Genomic DNA, 26,314 nt, shown 5'->3' with positions numbered 1-26,314 from the left:
ACTTGGGCCGTCTGTGGCCAAGTCTGATGGTGTGTGTGTCTGTACTAATAGACCTGTCCTCTGTTGGGCACGGCACGGCAGAAAAGGAAAACGTCTGAATTAGGGCATGTTCGGTAGCTCGCTGGCTCCCAGCTTCCGCAAATATGCGAGCGGAGCTAGCCCGAACGGCCCAGCTCCAAGAAGCTGGCTTCCTGGAGCGGAGCGGCACGCACGTACAAAAAATCGGAGCGACGGTTTCGGCGATCTCAGAAATCGGGAATCTGGAGTTGGCTTTATTTACGAGCAGCTGCCACCGCGAAGTGAATCGAGGGGGTCACGTACCGGTTCGCTACTTCTATCTCCCCTGTTCTCGTGTGTTCGCCTGGGCCTAAGGCCACCTTGCCTATTGAGCCGGCTGGGCTCCAGCCCACCTAGCCAAGTTGGCCTGCTAACACGTCCGAGAAGCTGGAGCGAGGGGCCGAACGAATTTCTGAGCGCTAGCGCTCGCGCCGGAAGCTGGCGATCCAAAAACGAAGCTGGATTTGTGGATTTATTGGAGTTGGAGAGCTGCCGAACAGGCCCTTTATTCTCATCTCCTTCTCCTACCTCACCTCCTCTCGGTTCTTCCTCATCCCCACTCCAATCCCCTTCTTTGTGGCGACGATCTTCGTCGATCGGTCGTCACATTTGGTATCTCAGAGCCAGCAAATTTCTCCCGAAAAATTTTCCACCGCGGTTTTCCTCACTCCCTTGGTCCGATCAGTAACACCCACCGCCGTAGGTGCGATTTCACTCCGGTGAGGTCGCTCGAAATCCTCGGCGGGGTTCGATCTGCTCGGGGCGGGTACCACGGCGCCCTCCAAGCCCTCCGCGCAGGCGCGACAAGTGATTGCCGCCATGGAAGGACAGACAGCCAACCTCACTGCTCTTATGGAGAAGCTCCTGTCCAGATTTGACGAGGAGAAGGAATTGGCGGAGAAGAGAGCCGATGCGCAGACAGCGTTTAACACTCAAGTCTCCCACGAGTTGAAGAGCCTGTCCAAGCAGATCGGGCTTACTCAAGCCGATGTAGACGACGTTCGCAAGGTTGCTTCCCCAACGGCCTATTCTGTCATGGCACCGGAGTCACAAGTGGAAGACCCCTCCACGGCGGGTGTGCATACATCGGCGGCCCACCTCGGCCTCCAGCAACCTGCGCCGCCTCCAAGCGCGCTCCCGATTCCGCGGGCCATCACGGGCCACGCCTTCCTCCCACGGCTCACCAACAAGGGGCCTCCCCTGCTCGCCCGCCCAGATCAGCCTGGAGTAGTGGATCGACTCCATCAACCACCTCTGCGCGACGAGCACAGCACCACGCCGCGGGAAGAATACTCCGTCCGGCCACCTAAACACCAGTTTCCCGTTTTGACGGCGATGCACCCCGCGTTTGGCTGGATCGCTGTTTAGCTTATTTTGAGCTGTACAGGGTGCCACCGCACAACTGGGTAGCGGCGGCGGCTCTCTATGTTGAAGGGCACGCAGCACTGTGGCTGAGAGCATTTCATCAGACAAATTCAGATATCACTTGGGACAGGTTCCAACATGCTATAGTGGAGGAATTTGGTCCAGAGGAATTTGAGTCCACAATGCACAATCTGCTGCAGCTTCGGCAAACAGGGACAGTGGCAGAATATAGACAGCAGTTTGAAGTTCATATGTACAATTTGCTCGCACTGGATGCTTCTCTCAGTCCTAAGTTTTTTGTCACTCAGTTTCTGTTGGGAATGAAGGATGAGTTACGAGCCGTCGTGCGTCTTCAGGCGTCCAACAGCATCACGCGCGCCACAGTGTTCGCTCGCATCCAGGAGGAACTGGACATCAGCGTCCCCGTCTTCGGCCGGTGTCTGCAGGTAGACCATCACCTGTGCCTAGCTTGCTACCGGCGTTGGGCCGCCCTCCCCCAGCTCCAGTCTTGCCCAATACAGCAGCTCCCTCACAACGTGTTGTGCCAACTCTCAAACCTGCTGCTGACGATTTTGGACGCGAACGGCAGCTACGCGACTACCGACGACATCATGGACTCTGTTTCAGATGTGGGGATAAGTATTCAAGAGATCATCAGTGCAAACGATCAGCTCAGCTACTTACAATCGAGGTGGGAGATCATGGCGAAGTATTATCTGATGAAGCAGTCCAAGCATTGCAATTGTTAGACGAACCAGATGCAACAGCCGACCCGGTGTGCTGTCTACTCTCTGCACATGCTGTTGAAGGGACTGAAACCGCTGAAACTATCCGGTTGCAGGCCACTGTGGGCACTCAAACAATGTTGCTGCTGGTGGATTCTGGAAGCACCCACAGCTTCGTCAACTCTTCCTTTGCAGCACGAATCGGTGCAGCAACCAGCACAATATCCCCGATATCAGTGCGTGTAGCCAATGGCCAGAGATTACATTGCACGCCATGGTGCCCCAACTGCAGTGGTGTATACAAGAGCATCGGTTCACTACAGATATGCGTGTGCTTGACTTAGGGGTCTATGATGCAGTACTGGGTGTGGATTGGTTAGCATGCCACAGTCCAATGCAATGTGATTGGCAATTAAAAACTATGCAATTTGAGCGCGAAGGCAAAACAGTGCACCTGAAAGGAGTGCGATCAGATGGGCAGCTAGCACTGACTGCTCTAGATGCAGCTACTTTGTGGCAAATGCATGACGCCAATGAGATTTGGGGGGCGGCCTTGCTGGAGATTCAGTTGACACCGCCAAATTCAGACTCTAACCAGCCAATTCCACCTACCATTCAGCGTATTCTGACAGAGTTCAGTGACATCTTTGAAGAACCAACACAACTCCCTCCACACCGGCAGTATGATCACGCGATCAATCTCGAACCTGGTGCAACACCGGTCAATTGTCGACCCTATCGGTACTCTCTATTACAGAAAGACGAGATAGAGCGTCAAGTGGAAGAAATGCTTCGCACGGGCATCATTACCCACAGTATGAGCCCTTTTGCTTCCCCTGTCTTGCTGGTCAAGAAGAAGGATGGAACCTGGCGTTTTTGTGTTGACTACAGACGCCTCAATACCGTCATGATTAAGAACAAGTTTCCTCTCCCCGTCATTGATGAACTGTTGGATGAACTCTCGGGCGCTGCTTTCTTCTCCAAAATTGACTTGCGAGCGGGGTACCATCAGATTCGCATGCGTGCGGGCGATGAGGAAAAGACAGCCTTCAAGACACATCACGGCCATTTCGAGTTCCGGGTCATGCCCTTCGGCGTCACCAATGGCCCGCCTACATTTCAATGTGTGATAAACTCGGTGTTCGCTGGGCCAAATCGTAAGTTTGTAATCACTTTTCTTGATGACATTCTTGTCTTCAGTGCTACCTTGCAGGAGCATGAAGCTCATCTACGCACGGTCTTCTCCATCCTCCGTGAGCATTAGTTATACGCCAAACTGTCCAAATGCTCATTCGCACAACCCCGAGTTGAGTACCTGGGCCATGTGATCTCTAGGGAGGGTGTGGCCACGGATGCGAGCAAGACCAGTGCCATGCGCGCGTGGCCGACACCAACAAATGCCACAGAATTGCGCGGTTTTTTTGGCCTTACAGGCTATTATCGCAAGTTCGTGCCGCGCTATGGGATTATTGCCAAGCCCCTGACTCAGCTCCTCACCAAGAAAGGATTCGCATGGTCAGTGTAAGCCCAAACAACATTTGATCTTCTCAAGGAAGCCATGGCGAGCACACCCGTGTTGGCATTGCCTGATTTCACCCGCCCTTTCTCTATTGAGACGGACGCATGCGACACAGGGGTGGGCGTGGTCCTTGTACAGGACGGTCACCCGATCGCCTACCTCAGCAAGGCGTTGGGCGTGCGCAACCAGCGTCTGTCAATCTACGAGAAGGAGTTCCTTGCAGTGATCATGGCCATGGACAAGTGGCGAGCCTATCTCCAGCGCAACCCGTTCGTCATTGTCACGGACCACAAGAGTCTCTGTCACCTCGGCGATCAACAACTCGACACAGAGTTACAGCGCAAGGCTATGTCCAAGATGGTGGGTCTCCAATTCTCATTCAAGTACCGTCGTGGCGCGGACAATGGCGCGGCTGATGCACTGTCCCGCGTTGGACACATGCTCTCCCTAGATGCTCTCTCAGTCTGCCAACCCCAATGGCTTCAGGAGGTCAGCAATTCTTATGAAACTGACACGGACAGCCAGGATTTGCTGCAACGACTCGCTCTGTGTAGCCCAGATGCACAAGGTTATGAACTTCGTCAAGGCATCATTCGCCTTCAGGACAAGATTTGGATCGGCGCCAATACAGCCCTCCAGACCAAATTAATCAGCGCATTCCATGCAAGTGCAATTGGGGGCCACTCCGGTGTGACAGCAACATACCAGCGCGTCTAGAAGCTGTTTGCTTGGCGTGGTTTGAAACCAGCAGTGGAAGATTTTGTTCGTCAGTGCCCTATCTGCCAACAAGCCAAGCATGAACACTTGAAGACACCGGGATTACTCCAGCCACTGCCAATTCCAACAGAACCGTGGCGGGACCTCACTATGGATTTTGTCAAAGGCCTACCGGTGTTCGAAGGCTACGAGGTGATCATGGTGGTGGTCGATCGCTTCACCAAATATGCCCACTTCGTTCCCCTTTGTCATCCCTTCACAGCAGCAACAGTAGCTCGAGCTTTTTGGGACAACATCATCAAATTGCATGGAGTACCTCACTCGATTGTATCGGATCGTGACCGGGTGTTCACCAGCGTGATGTGGCGTTCTCTCCTCGAAGCGGCAGGTACCAAACTCAGTTATTCCACAGCATATCACCCTCAGACGGATGGCCAGAGCGAACGAGTCAATCAATGCCTCGAGATGTATCTTCGATGCGCGGTGCATGACCAGCCCAAGAAGTGGCGGCAATGGTTACCTACTGCCAAGTTCTGGTACAACACCACCCACCACTCCTCTCTGAACACTTCACCTTTCAAGGCGCTCTATGGTCAGGAGCCCTATTTGGGAGGCTTGCCCACTCTTGCCATCAAGCTGCCAGATGATACCAATGTTGATTTGGACTGGGCAAAACATAATGATGGTCTGCGTGACCAGCTGGCTCGGGCACAGAACAGATACAAGCAAAAGGCTGATCGTCACAGGACAGATCGCTCCTTTGAGGTGGGGGAACAAGTTCTGCTAAAATTACAACCTTATGCTCAATCTACTGTTGCAAATCGTCCCTGCCCCAAGCTAGCATTCAAATTCTTTGGTCCATTCACCGTCGAGCAACGGATTGGTTCCATGGCTTATAAACTGCAGCTTCCATCTGACAGCCGCATTCATCCGGTCTTCCATGTATCGCAGTTGAAGCCATTCACACCAGACTACTCTCCAGTCTTCTCGGAATTGCCTCGTCCGTCCGACCTGACGGCTGCACCACTACAACCGGAGCTGATCTTGGATCGCCGCATGGTCAAGAAAGGTAACACCTCCGTCGTGCAGATTCGTGTGCAGTGGTCCTCACTCTCCCCAGACTCGGCGACATGGGAAGATTACACCGTACTCCGTCATCGCTATCCCACAGCTCCATGCTGGGAACAGGACGCTCCTGCTCAAGGAAGGAAAATTGTCACACCTGCTACTGTGTAGCGGTGGACTAGCAAGGAGAAGGAGAAGCTATGAGTGTGTTGGGCTGAGCCCACGGGTTCCGACTTGGGCCGTCTGTGGCCAAGTCTGATGGTGTGTGTGTCTGTACTAATAGACCTGTCCTCTGTTGGGCACGGCACGGCAGAAAAGGAAAACGTCTGAATTATTCTCATCTCCTTCTCCTACCTCACCTCCTCTCGGTTCTTCCTCATCCCCACTCCGATCCCCTTCTTTGTGGCGACGATCTTCGTCGATCGGTCGTCACAATATAGTATATAGTAAAATATTATTATTATTTTTGAAAACTTTCGGTCTATTTATCTTCAATCATGGCAGTATAACAAACACTAGAAATAATAAAAAGTACATACAGATCTGCAGACCACGTAATGACGACTACAAGCACTGAAGCGAGTCTAAGGCACACCGCCGTCACCACCCTCCCTCGACGGAGCCAGGCAAGACTGGTAGACAGTCGGTAAATCGTCGTGCTAAGACACCACAGGACCAACGCACCAAAACAACAGCTGCCGCCGTTGAAGAGTAGCGTAGATCGCAAGGATCCAACCTAAAGACGCACGGATGTAGACGAACTACAAACAGATCCGAGTAAAACATTCATTTATATAGATAAAAAACACTCATCTAGTTTACAGTTATATACAAAAAATAAACATATTATATGCTAGTGAAAAATGCGTGTATACTAAAAAAAGCCACTATTGAGATAATTTAAGAAAAATGCAGTCGTCAACAGTTGGATACTTCGACGTATGCCACAGCCATGGTGGCATTTTTTGAATCAAATTACTTTTCTAAGTTATAGTGGTATTTTTCAAATACACGAAGTAGACATTGGCATATATGGAGCAAACCAAAAAGTATCATTTGGACTTTTGTGTGTGTGTGTGTGCTGTTGCCCTTGATCACCTGAAGCTTCAAGCATAACTTCACAAGTCGAAAGATGTCGCATTGGTATCCTTAGGACATACCCGTGTGTAAATACGAGCACACGGTGAGTGGGATAACTCCCAACAATCCACCACCCATCCTCCGGAGGCGGATCCTCTAACTTAGAGAAGCAAAGTCACGGTGCTACAGTGTAATCATAATGTAAAATGAAGAAGGAATGTTAGAGATGTTTAGCGGATTATTTACTATTGATATTTACTGTAGATATAAATAATCTATAATTGATTTTATTTCACCATCAAATTGTTTGTATGTAATGATTATGAATGTAAACATTAAATTTGTAATTTGCATATTAATTTAAATTATTTTACCCTTAATCATATGGATTGCAAGAAGGAAAGTTAGAGGATTGTAGCTTCTCTAACTTTCCTTCTTAATGTTAGAGGATCTGGTTCCCCATCCTCCTCCTTGAACACGTCTCATCCCACTTGCATAATTCATTAGCAACGAGTCCGAGCATCGAACATAAGTCGGTGAATCATAAGGAGTCCCCGACACATAAGTCGGTGAATCATAAGGTCTTCCGTTGGTATAATTCAGGGTATCACAAACCCCACACCATAGTTTTCAAATTTGGGTCACAAGCAACAAAGAGCGCATACACTAAATTATATCAAACCACACCAACCAAGATCAACAAAAACAATATGCTGAATACATACAGCTATCAACTCACAAGGGGGCAATGAGCTCTTTTATGCGTTTAACCGAGGCAAAAGAATCGAATCATCTCTAAAGAATAATACACTAGTACAATATACCATGGTATGTGGTAACAAGTACAGACAAGTATAACAACAACAACAACAACAACACTTTCTACGACGTGGTCGGGCTATCCTTTCTTACACTAGAATAACAGACAGATTATCTCTATCTTCTATTCTCATCATCAAAACCAAAAAAAGAATGAGGGGGTGAACTGGTTTGTGCCTTCGAACAATGAATCGGGGCAGAGGCAGATTAACTGTACAATGGCATCCAGATGTTGCTTTTCCTCGCACGCAACGAAAAAAGGATGCCCGGCTCTGTTCTCCTGCGCTCTAGTAAACATAATAACAACCAACATATGGCTACGAAATACTCAAAAAACCAAGACTGTACTTATGTAGTACGCGCCTGGCGCACCTTGGTTTCGGTGCGGTTTCCCCCAAGGTTTCATTCAAAATTGGAGGGGATGTCTGTCCTTCTCTGTCCTGGCAATCATCACTTGATTCACTGTGAACAGCTCCTTTCACCTTTTTAACTTAGTTGGGGTTTGCTGGAAGAGCCGTGGTTAACCAAGGTTGTGTGGGCTGAATCATGGCTGACACGGCAGTCATGCTGAGCCGTCACCTCACCTGTCATAGCTCAACCTCGTGAAGATCCTCCGTCAAGCCGGTAAACCGCACGGACGAGTTGCTGTTGGAACGACTGTGTGAGGGGGGTCTGCCAGGCATTTGTGGCGAGGGCACAGTCAGTCCGTCAGGTGACCTAGCCCCTGCCGTGGAACTGAATTGGTCAGAATATGTTCCACTCCATGATGCTGCTCGTGATCTTGATGCGAATGAGCTGCTGTTACTTCCCGGGGACATCCAGGGTGCCTGGTTCGGTGTAGCAATGTTGTCCATGCTCGGGTACCGCTGAATGGTAGATGACATTGGTGATGAAAATTGTGCTGCTGGTGGGGGTGATGAAAATGATGTTTCCGCTGGCGGTGAGGATGAGCGCTCATCCCGTTGGAAGGTTTCACCACGTGTCTCCACTGATTGGCTAGGCATCTGCTCTGCAGCGACAGCAGTCGCCGTGGGCACAAAGAACCTAGCACCGGTAGGTGGTGTCACAGACGGAGCAGCTGGCCTGTTATAAGACTGGGCTGCTCCAGTTGCACCAGCCTTATTGAATGTGTCCACATATCTAAAATGAACAAAATACTAAAGTTTTATCTTGTTGACAGAAAAATTAGAGAAAATGAACTGAAAGCAAATGTCATCACTACTGAAATACCTGGACCGGACACCCATTCGTCCACGAGCAGAAAACTGGTTCTGGCTGGGTGGAATTGGCGGCATCCCCAAACCATGATCTGAATGTTTTGGAGATCTTCGTTCTGTCACTCCATTAGGAGTATGCATTCCACTACTAGGGCCATTTAAGTTATAGTCTGGCATGCCATTCTGGTATGAGGAGGATTTTGTTGGAGGTGGAGCGAGAGGAGGCTCCTCGGCAGGAATCTCAGCACCTTCCTCTACCCATCGCTTCAGCTTTTCATCATAGTAAAACTTGTTCTGTTGCCCTAATTTTGCCTTCGGAACAACAGGATTTTAGCATCAGCATTACTATGCAGATAAGACAAACTGAACAATGGTGGAGATACTGCAATTTCATAACTCACCTGGCGGGATTTTGAAACAAATCCCATTGTCTTTTGCAGTGTGGAGCTGATCCAACCAAATCTTGAACCTGATGCACTGCTCTGTGTATTATCCGATCGTGCACCCTGATAGATTTATTCAATACGAAGTGAGAAGGGAGAATCAAAAGATCTTCCTTGCAGAACATCCATTGATAAAAAAGCTGCTACATCTCTCTTCCTCTATAAAAAAAATATATATACCTGGTTTGGTGTTTTGCCGAAGTCTGGTTCAGAAACACTTCTGTTGTGTGCAATCTTCCTGCCAGCGCCACCACTATTCTCTGCCATTTCAGTAATAGAATGCACTGAAGGGGATGCGGTTAATGATGACATCGTCATTAATGATTGGCTATTTACAAATTTTGCAGCTGCAGGTGCTGAATAGGTTTCCTTATCACCAACAGAGCCCTGTGGCACTGGTGGCAGTGTTGCGGATGGTGTGCCCATCATGCGGGATATAGATTTATCAAGCGAGGTAAATAACTTTCCAACTAGTTTCGCAGGGGCTAAATTCGTTCCGTACCCACCCTAAAAAAGGTAAAGGAAGTGGGTTAGTGATTAACGAAGGAGGGGCATACCTCAGCTACATTGCAGAACATGATTTGGAATCTAGGAACAGCATACGCAAATATTATAATTATGTAAGGTTGTACCTGCTGGTGAGTGCGTATCCTGTCCTCCAGGGAGGAAAATAATTGTTTCCATGCTTCCAGTTCTGGAGCACGGCCGGAAGCTTTCAGCACCTTCATAGAAGCTTGGCAGTACCTTGAAGAGGTGATTTAATTCGGTCATACTGTGCAAGAACAGATTCTAGGGAAAACACCCAAGTCATTGTCTAATCATGCAAAACAAGGCAATAACCTACCTCAAGGAATCAGCGAGCCTTCCCACTTCCGCAAGCATGTACGCATATATTAGCTTATATGGCTGGAAGGGTAGCAGGATATACTGGGAATTACCAAGCACCTTTGTATATTCATAAACCTCTGTCCTCTGTAGTTGCATTTCAAATATATTAGTCCAGAGTAGTGAATGGCCAAAAAAAGCAAGTAATAGGCTACGCAAGATCATGCATGTGTATCCACATAATGATTGTTTAGAACACACTGTGGATTAAGGCCTCTTCTTCAATATACAATACAAGAAAGTTTTGAAGTAAACTTGCACTGAGCTTGAATTTTTTTGCAGGTAATAAGGAAGTTGTAACAGACCTGAATGGCTTCAGGGCTGGCAAATGTTCGAGGACATTTCAAATGGTCTGCGCCAATGAGACATAACCGAGCACTTTCAGAGTATGGGTCAATGTTTAGTTCAGCGACTAAGTAGCATGAATGAGCAGCTGCAACCTGTATCAAGTGGCTCCATAAGGTACTTGATCACAAAAAGGAAGGAACACATATATCTCCAAATATGTATCATACAAACCTCATTTTTCTCTTTCCAAAGGCAATCTCCAAGATGGGTAATAACTAGGTCATCACCTTTTGTCCTGTTTGCAGTTATAATAGCCAAATTCTCTTCCCAGTCATCCAACATACCATTAGGATTAGGCTGTCCCACGGAAACACGAAGTTATGAAGTCAGTCTCAAGTTAAGCAGAAATTCAGAAGTTTTAACTGATACATGCGATGATAGTAAAAGGGCAATCATTTTTCTAAGCAATATTTAGAACCCGTGACACTAGTAATCAATAATATCACGCTTCCATCTCAGTGCAGTAACCAATAAATAAGAAGCACCAGCTCTAAGAAAACAATATGACAAATAGCCATACATACACCAACAGAATGGCTTACTACAACTACTTAGTCTCTTTCACAGCATTAATGTGGGATCAGAGTCAAGCTATTGCAATAATTATACTCTTGATTTCCTCAATGGATAAAAATTCTGAAACAGATCTTATGATGAGAAAATATCTGAACAGGGGGAATATATTATCTTACATAACAACATGAGAAAGACAGTGCCTATATAATAATCATTAACTGTTGAAAATAACAATGCATCTCGCAAGTGAAGAAATCATAACAAAGTAATTACCTGCATAGGTTGTTGGGATGCACCTAGTGTATCATAGTTGATGTTGCTGTTGTTCTCTACATTAAAAACATCTGCAGGCTGACCAGCAATGAGAAGGCACAATGTTCGCAAAGGTGACCCAGAAATAAAGTGGCACTGAGCCATTTTCTTCACAGTATCAACGTAGAACTGCACCACCAATCAAATGAAGGAGAAAAAAAAACTAATTTAGGGAGCTGGAAACCAGACAGCTAAATCAAGCAAACTGTTAGAAACGAAAGAAAGAAGCTAAACCAAGTTAAACTAACATTATCGCCAAGTTGTAAAGCAAGTATGACTGCAGGCCCCCACAGTTGACCTTCCTGAGCATACAAAAGAGCCTCTTTTCTTCTGCCAGATACTAGAAGAGCTTGTACCTCTTGCGCAACAGCCTACAAGCAGAGTAGTTGCCTCAACTGGGGGATATTTGGTTAAATATGGCATGACACAGGATACAACAAGTACCTGCATCTGACTTTCAGAGGGGATGTTTTGCATGAAAGGAACATTCGACCCAAAATCTCCCATATGATTGCTACTTCTCTTGCAAGATGAAAAGAGCTTGGTTACTGCCATCTCTGGACCGTCTGTATCCTATTACCAGGAATTTAAACAAGAATCAGATGTGTAAAGGTTACAGAAATAGTCAAATTATCCTTCATGTTACTCAACAATAAAGTTTTGCTAGGTTCCAGCTGATATATTGCTAAGACGAGTTAGACATTCACCTAATTCTAGACCAATAATACCAATCTATAATTTGAGATGCTACTTGATGAAAATTAACTCAATAATGGCCTTAATCTTGAAAGGAACCATTTTAGTTGTAACCTAAATAAGGACCATGAAACAGGTTGGAACCAGTAGCCATAGCAGTAGCCAGTAGGTAGAGTCCAACGGAGTGGAAAATGTAAAATCACAACCTAGGATATGGCCAGGCAATAATACCAAACAGAATTGTAAAAAAAGCAAGTCTGCTGCATCTAGCATAAACATTCAGAAATGTTAATCCTACCAATCATATTAGTTTTCTTGCACTATGTGGCATTATCACAACACAAGGGTTGATTAAGTAGAACATGCATTATGGGGATCCTCCTTCCGATGAAAATTCCAAATGAATAAAAATATAGTAAAGGGGAACAGGCGCACAATAGAATGGTAACGGAAGTAACAGTAGAACTATAACTGCAACAGAGTAAAGCATGAAAGGAAGAAAGAAAGAAAGTACCTCTTGTGATGGATCAGACCCAAAAGGTGCACGTAGTTTCCCATAGTGCTGACATAGTATCTTCAGCAATGAAATAAGCAACTTGCGAGGATCACCTTTCTGGTATTCATTGGTGGAAGATGCATACCATGTAATCATCTCATCGAGCCATTTATTTACATCCTTTGATGCAGCACTTCCACCAACAAGAGGACCAGGAACAGGTTGACGGCATAGAACATGGAAGTAACTAAGTGCACTGCCATCAGTGATCCTCGAAGCATCAACTTTATCGGCAACAACCTCTGATAAATTAAGAACAGACACCGTTCCACTAGAAATCCCCTTAATTTGCCAAATATAATACTTTTAGTTACTTCACAATAAAATTTATGATTTCTCTTGGTTGTCAAAATGTATTGCATGGAAGATATAAGCATACCTGATTTCCACTGTTAAAGTTTGTGGCCATTGAGCTTGTTTCTTTCATAACTATAAGCTTTCCTCCAAACCCAAAAGCAACCAGAGCATGAGGTGGGCGTCCAGCTGATGACATTTCTTCGTGTGGAGAGTAACCAAATTGCATGTGTGAAGCATTTGTACCACTAAATTGTTGCTGAGAGAAGTTCATGGAGTTCTCAGTACCGAGATAGCTGTTAGACAAGTGTGCTTGGGTGTTTGCATGAGCTTGTTTCTGGCTGTTGTACATACTCCCCGTTGGAACAAAGCCTTGTGTATTGACAAAACCATTGGCATCACCATAACTCTGGTTTGTAGAAGTTCCAAATCCCATGTAACTAGACTGGTGATCTGTAGAAGGTTGGGATCCCATGTAACCAGCATGTTGACCTGTAGAAGGTTGGGATCCCATGTAACCAGCATGTTGACCTGTAGAAGGTTGGGATCCCATGTAGCCAGCCTGGTGACCCGAGGAAGGCTCAAATGTCTTCGTATGGTAGCCCGTAGAAGTACCAGATCCCCTGTAACCAGCCTGGTGGACTGTGGAAGGAGTGAATCCCTTGTAACCAGGCTGGAAACCAGTAGAAGGCGTAGAACCCTTGTTCTCACCAATGTGGTGAGCAGCGGTAGGTTCAAATGCCTTATAACTGCCCTGGTTACCGGTGGATGACTGGAGCACCTTTGGACTGGTCTGGTAAACCGTTGAAGGTTCGAACCCATTGTAACCGGCTTGTTGGCTACCAATCGTGTTGTAGTCATTCTGAAGGTTACCATAATGACTTGTGGAAGTTTCAGCTGTGTTAAAGGGAACCTGATGATTTGTGGAGGGACTGATGGATTCGGCATGCGCATGCTGATCAGCACCATAGAAACTACCTGCCAAGCTATTCATGGCACTTTCAGGTTGAATACTGTTAGCAAATGCATCCGGCTGCCACTGGCTCTGCTGGCCGTAGTTATGTTGGGCCACCTGACTGTTGACAGCAGGAACCTCTGCTTGGTTGACATTGTAATTTATCACACCAGAAGGCGCAACAACACCATGGTTTGCACCAACCTGAACAGGACTGGCTGCGCCGACCTGCATGATGGCCTGCTGGTACGCCTCGAGCGATAGCCACTCCTGCTTGTCGGTGTCAAAGTACCACCCTGGGTACTCGGCGTAGAACAGCATGTTGGCCGGGTACTCCGAAACAGGCCCCTGTCCCCAGCCCAATGCACCCCCCGCGGCGGCGCTCTCCTCCGCGATGGTCTCCAGCCCGGCCTGCGCTGAATTCAGCAAGTAAGAAGCACCAAAGTGCTGCTGCAGCTGCTGCGCATTCTCGCCGGCCGTCTGGGCAGTATCAACCTGGTACCACTGCTGCGTCGCCTCGTCGAACTTCCACCCGGGGTAAATGCTCTCCAGGTACCTGGGATCCGTGGGGTCCACAGCAGCACCGGTGCTGCCGCCGAGCTGCTGCGCGGCCGTGCTCTGGTCCGAGCTTGGCCCGACACAGCCCTGCTCCTGGGCCAAGCCCTGGTTCCCGCCGAAGAAGCCGTGATCCGCCGCCCCACCGACAGCGGAGGAGAGCGCCGAGGCCTGGTCCGGGGACGCGGTGCCGAGGAAGGCCTCCTCCTGGGCCGCACCCGCCGCCAGATCGCCGAAGGGGTCGGCCCCGAAGGCGGCCCACTGCAGCTGCTTGACCGTGGTGTGGACGGCGGCGCCCCTCCCCGAGCCCGGCGACCCGCCCTCCGCAGCCGCCCCGGCCACAGGGCGCGGCGCCGCGACCTGCCCCAACGCCCCCGCCGACGGCCCGGGCTCGCCGAGGCCGGAGGCCCCCACCACGGCGGGGGCGGGGGCGTCCACGAGCCTGTCGAAGAAGTCGGCGTCGGTGAGGTCGTCGGCCATCTCCGCCGGCCCCTCCCGCCCAGCGGCGATCGGCGCGAGATCTCGCGGCTGGGGGCGCGGATCTAGGGTCCGCCCCGGCGCGGGATGGGCTGGCTGGCTCAGGAGGACGACAGCCGACGTCGCGTCATCCCACCGCGCCACCAGTTTCCATTTCCTCCTCCTTTTTTCTCTCCCTGCCCCGAGCTTGCTTTTGTTTTGTTTTCCACCTCATTCACTCTTGCTGCTCCCTCCCATGGATAGGGATTTTTCCTCTGTTTTGGCTTTTATACATCTCATATACTCTCCTCCTTTTATTATTATTATGCTTCTTTTGGTTCATAGGATAGGATTATCGTAGGAATAGAAATTTTGTAGGAAAAAAGACGTCTTACAAACATTGAGAACGTCATTGCACACACTTCTAATAGTACTTATATTGCACATGTTCTAATGTATGTACAACACGAGTCTCAAAAATATGCACACCATGAGCCTGCAAGTTAAAGGAAAACAATTAGGCACAATATGTTTGGATATTAGTGAGTCCTACATTGACGTACCCCCATTGTATGAAAAGATTACGCATTTTCCCCCAGTATATGAAATGGCATAGTAGGGGAGGGGGTTGGTGTTAAAAAACAACAACATTTTTTTGCGGACCAAAAAAAATCGAACAAATTGTGCGGCATAACTAGGATTTTTTTTCTTTTTTGCCAAAAAGAAATTGAAAGCAGCCTGGTCATATCTTTACCAGAAAGTGAGATTGAAAACAGCCCGGTGGTATTATTGTTATTTTTTTCCCTTCTGAAGTTCCTAAGAGAGGACTCCGTTTTAAATTGCAACCATATTTTCTTGGAGATGAGCAAACATATTTTCTTCATACGGCGCCGAAAGCCTTCGGATTCGGAACACACGGTGTTGAGTTGACCGTAATGAAAAAGGTGGTGTGTGTAACACACATAACCATCAAACGCTTGGAATACAGCTACCCTACTCCTCACCTCTGACTTTTTGTTTGCAGTTTGTCAACCAATATGGTCGCTGAAAAGGGCAGCAATTTTCACTCCAGAGTTCAGACAAATGTTACTCCAAACAGCCGGAGATCGTAAGGATCCGCCGGGACGCCCCCGTAGAAATTCGCGAAAATTGGAGGAGTGAGCATATAAACAGCTGCTGAGCCTGACAGTATCACACACCATTCATTCCTCTGGAACATGTTACTACATAACATCACCAAGCGACAGCCTGCTGAAAATGATGAGCGGGCAAGCGCATGAAACATAGGGCAAACAAAGCAATACGAAACGCCTAACGCACATTCTGCATCACCCGTTGATTCAAATACGCCTTCGGTTGTCGACCCTTGGTTTCTTGGATGCGGCGGCGGCAGCATCAGAAGTTTCACCGCCGGACTGTATCTGGTATTTTGAAAGGGCAACTTTTAGGTCATCCATGTGGCTGTTGCACCCAAAGTGATAGATGGCGCAGATACTCTTACCTTATCAAGCTTCTGTCTGACTAGGTTCACGGTCGCATTCATCGACTCGGACGGGAAATAGTCCTACAATTAAATAGCATCACAAGGCATTTTATTAACGGAACGAAAAAACATAAGCCATGATAAGGAAAAAAGGGTTTCGTTCGAAACTCCTAAAGATTTATGTCTCCTGCACTAACGTGAATGAGGCAGTAGAGATTTTGCCCTGCTCGGGTACTTTGCATATGAGCTAGTGCACTAATGTTGTCTTTTTGGTAAAAGTGCAGCTTAACTGATTGAAGTTTCTTCCCAGATTTTCTGCAAATAAAGTTGCCTTTAGCATGTGATCTGTTCTTACTAAATGTCCCAATTTTTCTCAGTGAACAACTACTTAATTTCCCTTAGTTTTTAACAAAAACATTGTTTTACTAATACTGCATACCTTATTAGAGGGCACATGGCTGAAACGATCATCTTCGATATGAGTAGCGGGCATTGCCTTTGTGTATTCCCTGAAGATGATAAGATGAAACTTTAGAGGAGAAGTCACCATGGTGCTCGTCTTTTTCTTGGAAAACAGTCTGGTTGTATTGTTCTAGGCTTTTAGGTAGGTACTGCAGCTCTGCATACGAAAAACCTTTGAAATAATAAGATCGCATATGATTATATCATGGTCGAATATATTTCCTAACAGAAAGACACAGAATCTTGGAATGTTCTGCCAAGTCGGAATATCCACATTGATGCACAGAAGCTCAGGGCATGCCTGGCCTCAAACAGCGAGCTATTCCATTAGATCATCGACCTGGCAAAATTGCCGGCAACCAGATGACTTACAAAGTCCAAACACAAAAACTTGACATAAGAACTAAATGCCTGTAGGATCTGATAAAACCTCTTAACTAGTTTGCCCCTTTTAGTTCTTAATTTTCTCTGGTCATCCATATTTAGCTGCATGAACCATAACACAAGTATCCATAAGATCAGTGATCGGAGTCAATCATGCTACCAATATCAATTCTGAAGTGGCAACATGATTTCATCGGATGAGTAAATTATGACCAACTTTTGATTATCAGTTTTACAGCACAAAACAAAATGAAGAATGTAAATATTAACCTCTTGCTGGAGTTCATATGATGGTGTGGGTTCCCACTAGATGATCCCTGACCCGGTGAATACTGAGATATTCCTTCAGGTCTGCTTCCAGCAGGTGCTGAAAAATGCAAGAAATATCTAAATCCAACTAGTCAAGTACCTAGGAACATGCACTAGCAATTATGGTTGCATTCTGCCATCCCAATAATACATTCTACAATGCAGATACAATTAAAAAAAATGAAACCATACATCTTATTCGTCTGAGGACCTCATTTCTCCTGACTTCTAGTTTCTCCTTGGTATCCAGAAGACTTTCAAACTGAGGTGCATATGAAACCTGCAGCCGGTTGCCAAGAAATACAGACTCGTCCAACTTCCTCTTTGCAAACCTGCAACATAACAGATCCACTACCACACTTTAAAACTTGAAAGAAGGGTAGTTGGGGCAACTACTGGCTCCAGATCTGTTTCCCAGGTGCCAAAGACTGGACCACAGGACCTGAACTAAACCATGCCCTCAAAGAAGGTCCAGGAAATAATCCAATCCTTTCTTTCACTCGCAACTTGCTAGTCCCAAGTAAAGCGCACATACTGACATTACAGTATATGACATTACTGAATTTCACATCTGGAAAGCCTACCCAAGTCATCCTTCCTCACTCACTTCCATTAATTGTGCTGAATAAAAAGCATCAAATATTTCCCCCTCAAATACAGAAGCACCGAACACCAATTGTCCAGTAGATCAGCAAGCTACACACATCCTTCAGTTACATATTCAGAGATGTGACCGCCGAATCAGATACATAATGACAGAAAACAGAAGAGAATCTTATCGACCGGACCAAACGAACCTTATGGTTCTTAAAAAGAGCATCTAAACCATGCCCGACAAACGCGAGGCTACCGCGGCAAACCATGTCCACAAATCGATCACCAACTCTCTTTACCACAGAGGGAGCGAAAAATCCTAGACTCGAACGAGGTAGATATATGCGTGCATTGGTCACCTCGCGTTGCCGACCTGCGCGAACTTGATGAAGTAGACGTCGGTGTACTCCTCGCAGTCCTCGGCGTCCATGGGCTTGCACCTGAACCCAAACAAACACGCACACACACAGGCACGGAAAGAAAAATGGTGAGCACTGAACATTAGCAGGGAGAAGAAGAAGAAGTGGATTCAGGTCGCTGCTGCCGGCTCACTCTTCCAGGGGGCCGTACGCCGAGAACAGGGAGCCGAGCTCGTCGCCGCATCCGAGGGCCGGCACGTTCCGGACGACGAGGTACCTGCGGCCGAATCGGGTTCGGGAGACGACGGGGGGAGGGGTTAGCGGCGGTGACGCGGAGGAGGAGTTGGATAGGGTTGAGGGGGTGGGAAGACGGCGGTTACTTGGACTCGTCGCAGACCGTGTAGACGCGCACGGCCGCCGGCTCGTCGCGGTCGCGCGGCATCTCGCCGGGCGTCCGTCGAGGAGGGGGTGGATTCTTCGGGCGCGCGGCGACCGGATCTGGGAGAGGGGGTGAGTTGAGGCTCGATGCGACGCCGGACTGCCGATGCGCGACCACGGCCGTCACCGTCGCCGTCGCCGTCGCCGTCGCCGCCGCCGGTTCCCGCCTGGGCTCGGGTCTGGGCCGGGCGGGGGGCACGGGCTGAGCAGGAGTTCACAAAGAGGGGTAGAAAGGTCTTCGGCCTTTTCTGATTAGTTATGAATTTTCTATATGAATTTTTTTCTATATGAATTTTCTTTTCTGATTAGTTAATACAGCACGAGCAGGCCTAAATGTTTTCCATAAAGTGTCCAAACTTTGAAGTATATAATTGGGGTATTATATACTTCCTTTGTTTCAAAATATTTAAAATCCTAGGTCTGTCCTAAGTCAAACTTGCTCAAGTTTAGGAAAACATTTTGAAATAGATGAAGTACGTGTTAATTTTTCATGATATACATTTTTTCTTCTAATTTTTGTATCATATCATAAAATGAACAACTAAATATGCATTTTTTATAAACCGTGCTTGGTGCCCAAAACTGCAGCCTTGAAATGGTCGGATGAAGTATATACGTTAAAAGCTCAAATTAGAGTGCAATAGTATCAGCAAACTTCTGCGAAACTCATCCCCTAAAGATGAAATGAAAATATGTGAAAAGTAAAGAAAAAGGTGAAGAAATGGCAAACAATATTCACTTTCGCATTTATTTGCCTTTGTTATCATAAATGGTTACATTTTTGGGGTTGAACATTAGGCTACTTTTGCGGCAAATAGGTGACATGAGTATTATCTAGTTAGTTGACAAACAAAACAAGAGTATATTGCAGAAATATTATCACTTATTCTCCGGAAGTATCCCCAAGCACAATTCATTGTTTCTCCAGCCGATTTAAATTTCCAATATCACCTTCTCCAGTAACTATGTGAACACTATGAATGCTCCTCCATAATCATTTGGATTTCTTATCATGATTCTTGTCTTGAGCTACAATCAACCAACTGACATAGAAGTAAAACCATGTGCATAATTCTCTAATAGGTGTTTTGTGTACCATCATATAATTTGATTGAATATTATTGTGGCTATTAAAAGAAAGAAAAATAAGTTACTTTCTTGCCCTAGGGGCTACGATATGTGAGAGCATCTCTAGCAGACCCCTTAAACCGCGAAACTGTAAACGTGGTTTTCAGATCGCCAAAAACGCGTTTTAAGGGTCGTTTTGAGCTGCGGGCAAATAGACCCCTCAAACTTAAAATGTAAAACCGAATATTTGCTTATACTTCCCCTCGCCCGTTTTAAGGGTCGTTTTAAGGAGTATTTTTTCCCATGTCTTCTTCTTCCTCTCGCCCGTGTCCACGATCAACTAGCTTGCTCCATCAAGAAGTACAATGAGTTCTACAACTTTCTTGATAAATGGGCGGCTGATCAGTCTGGATCTGGCAACACAAGTGGATGCCTCCTCAAGAAGAAACCCAATAGGGAGAAAGCAAAGAGAAACAAAAGCAAGAAGGGCGGCGTTATCTGGAAGGCGCCCATGATTTCATGATGGAGAGTGCTTCATTGTTATCGTTGTCAGTATTCTTGTGTGAAGCTCCGTTGTGGTGTGTAAGTGTCGAGGGGTTGCGGTTGTGGTGCATTGGGAGGGCCACATGTGCGGTCATGGTGTTTCTTGTTGTGTGAGTAGTACGCCTTTGGGTTGTTCATTTTTCACGCAGACAGTGGTTGGTGTGTGATGGCGTTGAACGGATACTTTGGAAGTTGGAAGCACAAAATAGAGTAATGAGGAACTTAAACTTGCTCAAGTGTTGACTGTGAAGAAGACAAGAAGGGACTACAGTTGCAGGTGGAGTCACATGGAGTCTGGGAGTAGCAGCGGTGCTCATGGCGTATCTCAAGTCCAATGTACATGGAGGTTCAACGCATGGATGAATCCAAGGTGGTGGAGAATATTTCCCAAGGTGGAGTTTGTTATATTAGAGTTGTGTCGGATATTATTGTACAAGGTAGGTTACAGTTGGACTTGGTTTTGGACTGTGTGTAGACAGGATAGGAGTTGTATCCTAATAGGACACTTGTACCCTAGGCCTCTCATATATAGAGGGGGTAGATACACGATGTAAGCTATGCCAACATAATAGCACAGACACGCGGGGGTGCCGGCGGCATATGGGCCGGCGCCCAGGTGGCCGGGGTGCGGTATTGTAGCGGTGTCATGGAAAAGAGCGTCCATAGTCATGCCCTGGGGATGTAGCCATGATGATGAACCTCGTTAACAAATCTCGATGTCATGCTTGTGTGATTGCTTGGTCCTTGGTAGATCGACGGTGCGCCTCAGTCTTTTTCTAACAATTTTTGTAAGATATATTTGCATGTAGCCAATGAAAAATTCAAAATTCTATGTTGTTCAGGTTGACATTTGTGTTGGAAGTGTGAGAGCATAGGTGGAAAATATTCTCTTAGAGAAATACACGATAGAGAATTTCCCCACAACTTGTCACATTAAGTTAGAGGCTTAAAACTTTTCATCCAAAAGCCAACAACAATATGAGCATATTGGTATGCTGAGATAATACAGAGATGAACATCAAGCTATACATTAAACACGAATGCACGTGAGTAAAAGAGAAAATACATTGTTGAAAGTTACCCCAACATCAAAATTAGGTTGTCAAACTATTTTGAGACCTCCCAAGAAGCCCAACTTGCCAAATTTTGCAATATCTTACAGTGATAAACCATTGGATTAGGACAAGAGTGAATTCAAATGCCAATTAAAGAGTGTTGATTTAACGCTGTGCAAGTTTAGTTTATACAAATGTACCGACCTGCCAAATTAAATGACTCTAGTACATTTGAAACTTTTGAATGGGTAGGCAATTCAACAAAAAGTGCAAATCTAATATAACTTGTTTAAAACAACAATAGATCTTGCCGATCATAAGAAAAAGAACAAAAAGAAAAGAACCATCCCTCCATATATGCAAATCTATTGATTGTACTATTCAACTGATACTACCTCAAAATTGCACACAAAGAACTTAACTATAACTCTCTAGATTGCTAACATTTGATAAGCATACCAAATTCCATATGATAGGTAGTGATGTTTTGTTTCCCAGCAAAGCAATGCTATTAATATGTAATCGAGATTTTGAGGCTCTCATGAGTGAGGTAGCACAAAATTGCCATATAAGCGATGGCCATGAGGAAAAACCACATACATGAAAATAGTACATGAGTCCGAAATTTACACCCCCAAAAATCCTAATTCATATGTAGTAATAACATTCCAGTGTGATCTCTTGTAATATTCCAAAGAAGATTCTCATGTTAAAAAATGTGTGTTGTAAGTAATTGCATCGAAGTAAATGATACTCGATAAAACACGACAGATCTTGTGCTAGAGGGATTCAACTGAATGAATTAGAGAGGAGAAACACAAGATAGTGCACTGCCAGTTATAAGGCATGGCTGAGAGGAGCACGATGCGGGAAGTGAGCTCCCGGTTGCTAGCTCGTAGTGTAGCCTAATGAAGTGGTCAAACTTAATCATGGAGTTCCACCTCTGAAGAATGTGCTGGAGCAACCCAAGGGTGAGCGTCAGGGGAGGACGAGAGCTCAACTATGGCGGTGAGCTTGGCCATCTCATTAATTTCCTGTGAAGTGGCGCTAGACCGATTGTGCAAGAATGGAGCGATGCCTTTGGCAAGGACAACCTTGGCTACTAAATGGATGACTCGGATGTGTATGTATGGAATCATTGTGTTCACATGCTACTATGTGTTGTTTGCTCTCCCTCTACTTGCAACTAACCTGTATCATCAATCTACAATTCAAGCACTGATAAGTTGTTCCAAGTTCCAATGAAGTACTAGTTGTCCTGCAACATCATCTAATTCTTCCTCGAGCGCATGTACCCTCTTTCCCAACGTCTCCTATTCCCTATTGCTTTTAGCTTCACATCCTTCACCTCTTCCCCGTTTCATCTCTCTAGGCTACTACCTCACTTTTTATATGGTGTGGTATGTATGCATATGCCCATCCACGCGGTGCCAGGTTGGTTCATGAGTCTGTACTATTTTTTGCGATTTGATGTCATTTATTTGGTAAAGTAGTACATGTTCCTATGTCAAAGTGACCTTTGGCGATTCCCGGCATAACACCGGTTGTTTGAAAAAACATGCAAATTCATCCATGAATCAGTAAAAGACACATGGTGCATTTCTTTACAATCGATCGCAGAAGTTTGTGATACCATATAACTGAATTTTCTTTCTGGGGAAAAAGAGTTTATTAAATATTGGCAGGAGTACAATCAAAGTTCATCGCTGTATCGATAGGTTTTTTCGTGGCATGCTAGGCAGGCTTCAAGCTCACTACTGCTACGTTATAGCAGTTACATTCCCCACGCTGGCTTCACATCGTTCAGGCAAGAATCCGGAGTGGAACTACCAGCGTAGCGATCCCTCTGTATATCTAGTACTCGCACACATTGTTAAAACTGAAGTTCGTTCAGCAGTAGCCAACACTCCTGGCCAAGCTCCAGAACACAACGGACCTTAGTCATGGAGTTCCACCTCCGACATATGCACTCGAGCAGCCCCAGGGTGCGCCGAGTGTCAGGGGAGGCCAAGAGGTCAACTACGGTGGTGAGCTAGACCAATTCCTCGAGGCCCCGTGAAGCGGCGCTAGGTCGATTGAACAAGAATGGAGCGATGCCCCTGGCAAGGACAACGTCGACTCATTGTGTTGTCATGCTACATATATACTCATGAATATGTAATGACATGCACAGTGTGCTCATAAAATATTAAAATACCCAGTATCAGGAAAGTTATAAATTTATATGGCAAATACATGTAATAAAAATCCTGAAATATATTTAAGAAAATAAAAATTACTAAACTGTGCAAGTGCATAAAAATATCCTAAAATACATTAAAAAAATCAAAAAGTGAGGTCATGTAGATTAAGTTTAATCGCACAACAATGGTGAGCGCTTAATTAAGTAAAAAAAATATATAATTTGTTAGTAGCAAAGAAAAGCATTGTTATTACTTTTCGTGACGAATGAGTCGGGATCAAGGATCAATTCCCAATATGTACAAACAAACTTTCAAAATCATATAAGTGGGCATCCAATAGTTTATGGGAAATTTTACAATAGAGAATGGGAACTTCTAGAAATTTACAGGCCAGATAAAAATAAAAAGAACTTCTAATGTTAATGCTGAAGTTTTAATATACAAGGATGTCATCTAGAGCATTGCTGTCCAAGTGAAAAAAAGATTTGACCAAAAATACCAAAAAAGGGAATTATTGGAAAGACAAAGAAGGCATCCAAAAGTAAAAAGTTCAGTGATTTCCCGAACATTTTAAAAGTAAATGGTAAACCTGAATTGAGCCATGTCTCATAACGAGGCATGCAGCTCAGAGCATTCTTAGAATGATCGACGTAAATTAACTCCTCTGAGAATGGCGGAAGCTCACCTATGTTTCGAGGAATATCTCAATCATAGGTACATCTAGACGCAACCAGTAATTGTGCAAGTAGTAACCAGTTAAATAGAAAACACATTTTGAATGTATTTAGTAATTATAAAAGTCAGGAGCCGTTAAATATATATAATGACGTCACTGCTTTTTGTTGTGGCACAGTGCTTAAAACAAAATTTCAAAAATAGAAGATGATCCACGATGTGCTGGTCATAATAGGAAGTAGAGAAACATAAAACGTTATATACAATGAAAATACTTTTCTTTCTACATGATTCAAACAAAACAATATTTATATAAATTTTTTCTATACAATATTAATTTGTCAAAAATTACTAGCCCGTGCAAGAGCACGGGTTGATGACTAGTAATTGAATATTATTGCTGCTCTCCTCTAACCACGGGATGGATCTCAATGCCGAGCACATCTAGAGCTCCAAGGCCCCCCATCAAGGTCAACATCTTCAGCTGGCTTCTTTGGCGCGACAGGCTGGACATGAGGGCCAACTTGCTACACAAAACCATCTCCTTAGACTCATCTTCCGCCGGTGTGCGCAAACCAGAGAGGACGCTACACACCTCGCCATCCTTTGCCCTTGGGCGACACAGGTTTGGTCCCTTTTGGGACTACCGACTCCTCGCTCCATCAACCACATCTGGGACACTCCCACGTTTGTCAGCCTCGACATCAACATTTGGCCTAACCGTCGCCCTCTCCATCCTCTGAAAGTTGCCAGTACCTACGAATGCTCATGTCTTTCGTAATGAGCTGAACTCCCCCCGTGATACTCTTTGAAGCATCGTTCCTGACTTTATTCTTTGGGTCCCTAGGTTTAAGGACCCGTCATTAGGGAGGCGGCCGTGCGCCTATACCTTTTCTCTCGCTGTAATCTATATAATGTAACACCGCCCTTGGGCTTTTGAATAATATATTCATGTGAGGACCCTCTCCCCCAGTGATTGTTCAAAAAAATAAAATTGAATAATCTTTTTGGGGAAAAAAGGAAATTACTAAATATTGGTAGGAGGACAAACAAAGTTCATCGCTGTACCATGCTGGCTTCACATCGTTCAGGCAAGAATCCGGCAAGTCGAACCACACCAGCGTAGCCATCCCTGTGTATCTGTAGTACTCGCACACATTGTTAAAACTGAAGTTCGTTCAGTAGCCAGCACTCCCGGCCAAGCTCCAGAACACAGCGGACCTTATATTAGTCGTGGAGTTCCACCTCCGACATACGCACTCGATCAGCAGCCCCAGGGTGTGCCGAGTGTCAGGGGAGGCCAAGAGGTCAACTGCGGTGGTGAGCTAGACCAATCCCTCGAGGCCCCGTGAAGCGGCGCTAGGTCGATTGAACAAGAATGGAGCGATGCCCTTGGCAAGGACAGCGTCGACTGAGAAATGGGTGGCTCCGATGCGTGTATCTATTGACTAGTTGTGCTGTCATGCTACTATGTGTTGTTTGCTCTCGTGCTATCCACAGTTGTACCGTATCAACGTGTTCTACGAGCATGGGTGCTTTTTTCCTTTGGCGTTCTACTTGCTGTACTGCTAGTTCATCGTGTTTCACATCGAGCACAGGTGCCCTCTTTCCCAGCGTCTCCTATTCCCTAATGCTTTTAGCACCACATGCTTCTGCTATTCCTCGTCTCATCTCTATATGCTACTACCTCATTTGTCCATGTGGTGAGGTATATAGCATATGCCCACCCATTCGGTGTCAGGTTGGTTGGTGAGTCTGTATTGTATTTTTGCATCAAATTGATGGCATTACTTGGTAAATTAGTATATGTTCCGGTGTCAAAGTGACTTTTTACGATTCCCGGATGTGGTTTGATATATATAGTCTCGTGTAAGAGCATCTACAGCTAAATTTGGCAAATACAACCCCTCAAACGCCCGCGGACGTGACCGGGTGTGTCCGCGGACAGTCAACAACCACTTGAGGATGGCCTGCTACTCCGCCTGCAAATCCGCGTCCCCAGGATCCCCAACATCTTCCTCCAGCTCCTCCTCCTCATTGTCCTCAACCTCATCCTCCTCGTCCTCCTCCTCAACCTCATCCTCCTCATCCGGATCCACTGCATCCGGAGGTAGCCCCACGGTGATTCGGGCTTCGCACCTCGGCGGCACGGGGACATGTCTACTAGTGGGGGCGGACGGG

At 46.1% G+C, this 26,314-nt stretch overlaps 2 protein-coding genes and 1 pseudogene across 2 annotated transcripts; 1 reads left to right on the top strand and 2 right to left on the bottom strand.

Moving 5' to 3' along the window:
* Positions 1-876: 876 nt before the first annotated feature.
* On the top strand, positions 877-4,383 carry LOC119315456 (annotated as a pseudogene).
* Positions 4,384-7,284: 2,901 nt separating this feature from the next.
* Positions 7,285-14,767, bottom strand: LOC119319288 (protein transport protein SEC16A homolog). The gene is made up of 13 exons (XM_037593775.1): positions 12,700-14,767; positions 12,279-12,602; positions 11,513-11,641; positions 11,317-11,439; positions 11,030-11,197; positions 10,412-10,537; positions 10,198-10,332; positions 9,852-9,979; positions 9,640-9,751; positions 9,188-9,514; positions 8,966-9,070; positions 8,578-8,876; positions 7,285-8,487 (listed from the first exon to the last, which is right to left on the bottom strand). The coding sequence occupies exons 1-13, from the start codon at positions 14,602-14,604 to the stop codon at positions 7,935-7,937; spliced, it is 4,434 nt and encodes a 1,477-aa protein (XP_037449672.1). The 5' UTR covers positions 14,605-14,767; the 3' UTR covers positions 7,285-7,934.
* An 849-nt stretch (positions 14,768-15,616) lies between these two features.
* Positions 15,617-18,820, bottom strand: LOC119319287 (RNA-binding protein 48-like). The gene is made up of 8 exons (XM_037593774.1): positions 18,552-18,820; positions 18,365-18,448; positions 18,172-18,252; positions 17,411-17,550; positions 17,180-17,276; positions 16,503-16,572; positions 16,082-16,144; positions 15,617-16,001 (listed from the first exon to the last, which is right to left on the bottom strand). The coding sequence occupies exons 1-8, from the start codon at positions 18,611-18,613 to the stop codon at positions 15,921-15,923; spliced, it is 678 nt and encodes a 225-aa protein (XP_037449671.1). The 5' UTR covers positions 18,614-18,820; the 3' UTR covers positions 15,617-15,920.
* Positions 18,821-26,314: the final 7,494 nt, after the last annotated feature.

This window comes from Triticum dicoccoides, chromosome 6A, assembly GCF_002162155.2.
Source record: "Triticum dicoccoides isolate Atlit2015 ecotype Zavitan chromosome 6A, WEW_v2.0, whole genome shotgun sequence".
NCBI lineage: Eukaryota > Viridiplantae > Streptophyta > Magnoliopsida > Poales > Poaceae > Triticum > Triticum dicoccoides.
This window is presented reverse-complemented; position numbering and strand designations above follow the sequence as displayed.